Source organism: Lynx canadensis, chromosome A3 (genome assembly GCF_007474595.2).
Source record: "Lynx canadensis isolate LIC74 chromosome A3, mLynCan4.pri.v2, whole genome shotgun sequence".
NCBI lineage: Eukaryota > Metazoa > Chordata > Mammalia > Carnivora > Felidae > Lynx > Lynx canadensis.
Genome location: NC_044305.1, coordinates 41,606,906 through 41,612,905, shown reverse-complemented (window position 1 = coordinate 41,612,905; position 6,000 = coordinate 41,606,906). Strand labels below are relative to the sequence as shown.

Below are 6,000 nucleotides of genomic sequence, written 5' to 3'. Positions count from 1 at the left end.
TATAAGATAGGCTGTATTTGAATGCAAGCAATAACACCCACATACCCTAAACCAAAGGGCTTAAGCAACAAATTGGGTTATTGCTCATGAGATTTATCAGGGATGAAAAAATACCACTTCTCCACTACTCTCTTAAGTTTCTATCTGGGGTGTGTGAATTAAACTGCGGGAAGAAAGATTAACAGGAGAAAGGCCTTATTTTCTCTGCACATGGGGGGCATCACAGAAAAGAAATGAAAAATCCCCCAAAGTGTTCAGACCTGGGAGCTTACATACTGTTTTAACAAAGGGTGATAAAATGCAGAGAAGTGACTGGACAAAGGAAAAGGACTTGGGTTCCCAGGGATAGTAGATTGTGGGAAAGTAAATACATGAGGGAAACTAATGGAAGATGAGGGTTTTTTGTTTTTTTGTGTGTGTTTTTGTTTTTTTAGTAAGTTTTGCTGACTCTCTCTCTCCAGTAATAAGGACTGCTTTTCTGATGGTATAGGAGAGGAGAGAAGAAACACCTTCACAAAAGGAAATTTGTGTCCTGCTTTTAGGCGCGTGGGGGAGGGTAGGGGGCTCTTTCTGTGTTTGCTTCTTCTTAATTGTCCTCAGCTTAAAAGAATTCTTATGTCAAAGCGACATATTTTGGGGTGGCATATCCTGATCCTCTTAGTCAACAAGTGGTTCTGCTTGTCTGGATGGATTCTGTCACCCTGGGATGCCCTCACTCATGCATCTGTGATCAGCTAGTGAGTTGGCTGGGGTGGGCTGGTGCCAGGGGACCCCACTCCCAAGTCTGGTGGTTGGCTGCCTGTTGGCTGTGGCACTGGGTTTGACTGGGTCAAGCCATCCTTAAGCAGGCCAGCCTGGGCTTGCTCACATGACAGCATCAGGGTCCCTCGGGTGAGTGGAAGCATGCAAGGCCTTCAGACACCTAGGTTTGAAAGTGACAAAGTTAATTCTGTAGCATTCTATGAGTCAGAGCAAGATACAAGGGCAGCCATACTAGAGAGGTAGAGAAACGGACACTGTCCCTGATTGAGGGTAGCTGCAACCTGACATTGCAAGGTCCAAATACAGGTGGGGAAGCATTTATAAGTGTCTTTAAATCTGTCACACTGTTTTAGGTAAGGAGGCTTTCTCACTATTCCTGGAGCAAGACCCCCACTTTCCCAACTCTGAACATTTTGTTCCAGGTATTTTCTCTGGCTGAGAAATCAGCTCTTCACCCATCTTGGGGTTCAAATTCCACCCATCCCTTTGCAAGGCCCATCTCCAAAACTAATTCATCTACAAGACGTCTCCCCATCCCTTCAACTAAATGTGGCATCTGACTCTGAAGTGTTGAAATGTTGCCACAGACTCTACAAAGTCTGCCGATTTTGAACTATTTGTAACCATAGGTACAGTTATATGCAGTTGAAACAATCTTTTTTTCATCTTAGTATATAAAATGACTATGATTTAGGGTGATAGTTTCCATTAAATTGAATCTTCTGTGATTTCTTCATTCACTTCTGCTATAAAAGAGAGCTGGGATTCACAGCTACCTGCCTATAGATTTGTAGCAAAATTTCTATGTATGACTTTTGTGATTATCTTTGCTGTTACTTAGTAGCTCAGGTTTTACAATCCGGCTCCAAAGCACACTTTTTCAAATTATCTTTGCTTTTAATGTTTAGTATTTTAGGAGATCCTAAATTTACCTTTACATTTTATGACTTAGAAAATGAAAACGGTTCTGGGTTTGGATTTGATATCTGTAATTTCTATCTCTGATACTATCAGGCAATTGTTTGAAAACCAGAATCCTTTTTTTCATTTATTGGCTCACTGTTTAGCTCCTGAATTCAACTTAAGTCCCATGGTGTAAGACAACCCTACGAGGAGATATTAAGCGTACTGTGTGATAGAATGCTTGAGGTCGGTACTTTTAGCACACAGGAAAACAGATGGGTTTCTGAGATGTCAGTTGTATCCTATGTTCCAATTTAAGTGTGCCAGTCTGCTGTTTATCAAGGTTTTTTAAAAGTCATGTTTGTGAGAGAGTAAATCAATTTTATTCCTTAAAGGCTAGGGGAAGAAATACATCGCTGTATATATAGCTGATAGGGATATTGTTTTTTTGTTTGTTTGTTTTCTGATGATGGTATTTCAAGATGATTCGAATATTTGTAGGCAGAGTGAACATTCTATTCTAGTGCTATCTCACTTTGAAATGAAGAAGCTAAGACTCAGGGAGTTTCAATCACTCACAACTATTTGGCAGTACAGAGATTGCTAAACATCAGAAAAAAAATAAATGAAGACCCAAATAAACTACATCAAAACAAGCAAAGTACCTCTTTTCCCACCTCCCCATTGTCCCTCTGTGAGTTGAAGCTTCACTGCCACCTAGTCAAAACCTCTATGCCAGATGTGTGGGGTTTAGTGTGTCTGCGATGCTCTGTTTTGTGTCAAATGGCAAGGTCATGGGAGGTCAGGGGCTTACAGGCGTGTGTAGGCTGCTGAAAAGAAGCTAACGAACGAAATAATGAATTAAACCTCACCACTAACCAACCAACCAACCAACCAACCAACCAATAAAACCCCAGGCACAGAAAATCGCTTTATGAGTAAGCTAGAGCTCCTCCTGTAAAGTTCAATTCGTTGTCTTTAAGAATTGAGCTGGCATTGCCGGGGGTGGGCCAGTCGGGTGTTCCGTGCGCCCAGACCCGGGAGCGTGGTCGCGAACAGTGATGGCGGTGATTCGCTCCAGGGTCGGGCGGCACGCCCCCCGCCCATCCCCGCGAATTGGGCACGCGCTATTTGTACCCGCTCAGCTCCCTTATAAGGCGGACCCCGCCCCTACCCGGGGCGGCGGGGGCGGTGCGCCGGCTCCCTGGCCGCGCCTCCAAGCAGCCCGCCGCTACTGCGCATGTTTCGCGCGGCCCGGTCCAGCTTCCGGCGGTCCTTGTTTTCCTGCAGCCAGCGGTGGTGAAATCTGCACCCAGCTCTGCTAGCGCAAGTGGGAAAAACCCTGGGTTTTCAGGGCTCTGGAAAACAAATGGGATGCTGATTCCGGGCTAGCCGCGGGGCTCTAGGGAAGCAGAAGTAATGATTCCTTAATCTGAGTGGGCCACGTTTGCTGACATCATCTCACTTAATGCATTAATCAACTCCAGGGAGTTGTTTCCGATTTGCCCTCAGGCAAAAAGCCTCCGAGGTGCCTACCAATGCAGACTGCAGGACGCCCAAGACTAGTGTAGGAGCTGGGGCTCAAATCTAGCAGCCCGGTCACCACTCCCTAAGGCCTCTGTTACAGCTTGGCTTCCTGGACGAGCAGCCCCTCTTGCCTGGCCCTGGTCCCTTCATCTGAACAGAAAGCCACTGCTCCAGACACTCAGACACCCTGGGAGTGTGAAATACCCGCAGGGAGGGAGAGGGGTGAGGGCAGAGCTTCCCTTCTCAGCCCTAGGGGGACTCCAGAGCCTGGTGGATCTTGAGGACCTGATACAGTGGGCCTGCCAGATCCTGACCATCAGCTGCCCTAAGGGGCAGGAAGGGAGGGGTCCTGGAGCTGGGCTGGGGTGGGCTGAGCGGCTCTGAATGGGGCAGTAGGAGGAAGGCAGAACTCAGGGCTTGGCTGTGGTCACAGGTGGGTTCCTGGGTGTGTGTGAAGGAATACGTGAATGCATAGCTGAATGAATGAATTTATATTCTTCGGGAGAGGGCAACGGGGAGAGGAGGACTCAGGAAAAAAGGCTGGGTCAGGCCTCACTTCTTATGCCCTAAGCTTTAAAGAGAGGGTCGTTTTCACGCCTATGTTATGATTAAAACTGAACTACTAAACTGTAACAAATGCAAAAAAGTCCAATGAAGATCTGATTTCAGTCAGTGTAGCCATTCTCGCCAGCAGTTTAAAAACATCTAGTACCCTTTTTATTTTCATTTCTCGTCATCCCTGAATTGATCGGTCCAAGACACACCCCTTCGTTGGGTAGTCTTAGAGCAGCAGAGAAGTACCTAGTGGGACAACCCACAAACAAGCTATGATAATCTCTGCGCCTCAGATTCTTGTTCTGTAAATTGGATGAGCTAACTCTTGCACAATGGGGTAAAACCAGGTCTTGTTATGGGTTGACACACTGTTTTCGGTCATCTGAGCCCCAGGACTAAGGTCTTCGCTCTGGCCCTAAGTTACTGCGACCCCTTCCCTTTCTTCCTCCTCCCTAGGTTTTCAGGTGATAAGGCTGGGTTGTAGCTTTCCTGAAATGACTCCTCTCCGGTAACCCTGGGTGACTTACAGGCCACCGCCTGCGCGGAGGCTCTTCCTGACTAGGAGACCTTTTGTGGCGGTGCTCGGGCATCCCGACCCCGCCCCTCTTCGCCGCCCGGCCGCAGCCAAACCCCGGCGCGAGGATCACGCGGGCCGGAGTCGCTCTGGGCATGCTCAGTGGCCCGGCAGGTGGGGCCGCCGCGGGACGCCCGGTCCGGCCTGGAGCGGAGGGGCGGGGGTAGAGAGAGGGAAGTGGGCGGGAGCGGACGGCAGAGTCGCTAGAGTAGCCGGCTGCCGTGGGGCGCTGGGCAGGTGGGAGCCCGCGTGGGCCAGGCCGGGATGAGCGATGGCATCGGTCAAGGTGGCCGTGAGGGTCCGGCCCATGAATCGCAGGTGAGTTGGGGGAGGCCTTAGGCGGCCCCCCGATGCGCCCCCACTCGGATGAGCCTCCTCTCCAAGTCCCTTCGAAGGGCAGCCTGGACCTAAGTGTCACGGGACGGTCTGCGGCCCAATGCTCCCTGGCTGTGGCCTCTGGGGGCCTGGAGCACTTCATGCTTTGCTGTCCCTTTTACCCTGCCCTGTTGGGGACCCTGGGGGTACCGAGTTCACGAAGCCACGTAGAAGATTCCTGCCGTATTAACTTGTGGAGGTTTGCGTGCCGCTCCCCCCCCCCCCCATGAAAGCGTCAAGGGATCACTTTCATGAAGGCGTAGCCTCCTTTGGGGGGAATATGAGAGTGGTTATGGGACACCTCAGCTGTCAGAGGAGCTCTCCTCAATTCTGTCAACTCAGAAGTTCTCTAGTAACAGTAATGTTACTGTTTAATTTCTCAGTGAGCGAGGATTTCGAGTCCCTGAATGTGAACCCTAACTTCTAATCAGTAACTTAGCAATTCTTAACTTCACGTTCAAGAGTGTATGGGAAACTTTAGCAAAGTTTTGACTTCAGAGGGGGAAAAAATCAAGGACACTTAGGCACACGTGTTTGAAATCCTCTGGTGTTAACAGAGGGGAAGAACTATAAACACATTTAGAATTTAATCTTGTATTTTTCAACAAAGTAATGCTTTTCAGAATGATTTGACTCTTTATTCACTGAAAAAACAATCTGTGCTTGCTTCTCAATGACCTCTTTATAATCAGTTTAGGAAGATGCTTTAGAAGAGTTTTTAAATTGGTTTAACTTTAAAGAATGAAGTAGACGTAAATGGTATGTGTCCTTCTGAATTGACAGGCCAAGTTCACACAAGGCCATTTGTTTTTATTGGCTTCTCAGTCAAGTTGTTGGACATTTGACTTACCATATGGCTTTTCCACTTTCTCATGTCAACTTGTGGAGGTAATTGTTTGGTGGTTCTGACAGCTGATTGGGGCATCAGAGGATCATAAAATCAAGTGATTGCCAGAATCTTCCTCGACTCACCCGAATCTCCTTTTTCTCTTGGCAAATAGGGAATCATTCTGGGTTGTAGCTATTGTAAACCAGTGCTTTTGTCATTTTTAAGTTACTTGTAAAGCTTTTTAGGGAAGGAGTTTGACTTTTTTTGTAAGTCTGAAGAGAATGTGGATGTTTTTCTGTGTATTCAGTCATACAGGACAGATTCCTAAGTCATTTAGACCATTTAAAAAGATTTTTCTTTATTCTGGATTTACATGTATAAAGAAGTTCCTCTCGCTCTTTGGAATAACATGAACACATGCTAGAAGATTGTATTGAGTAACTTTAGAAAGCACCTGCCAAATGCAAGGCACTGT

At 47.4% G+C, this 6,000-nt stretch overlaps 1 protein-coding gene across 5 annotated transcripts in view; it reads left to right on the top strand.

The window, feature by feature from the left end:
* Positions 1–4,517: 4,517 nt before the first annotated feature.
* KIF16B (kinesin family member 16B) overlaps positions 4,518–6,000 on the top strand; it is a 290,777-nt gene continuing 289,294 nt past the window's right edge. For 3 of the 5 annotated variants that reach the window (XM_030310127.1, XM_030310125.1, XM_030310124.1), the window contains exon 1: positions 4,526–4,639. In XM_030310127.1, coding sequence (XP_030165987.1) covers positions 4,593–4,639 — 47 coding nt within the window. In that variant the 5' untranslated portion in view covers positions 4,526–4,592. Of the gene's footprint in view, positions 4,640–6,000 lie in introns of all 5 variants that reach the window. The other 2 variants (XM_030310126.2, XM_030310123.2) reach the window with 1 other exon arrangement.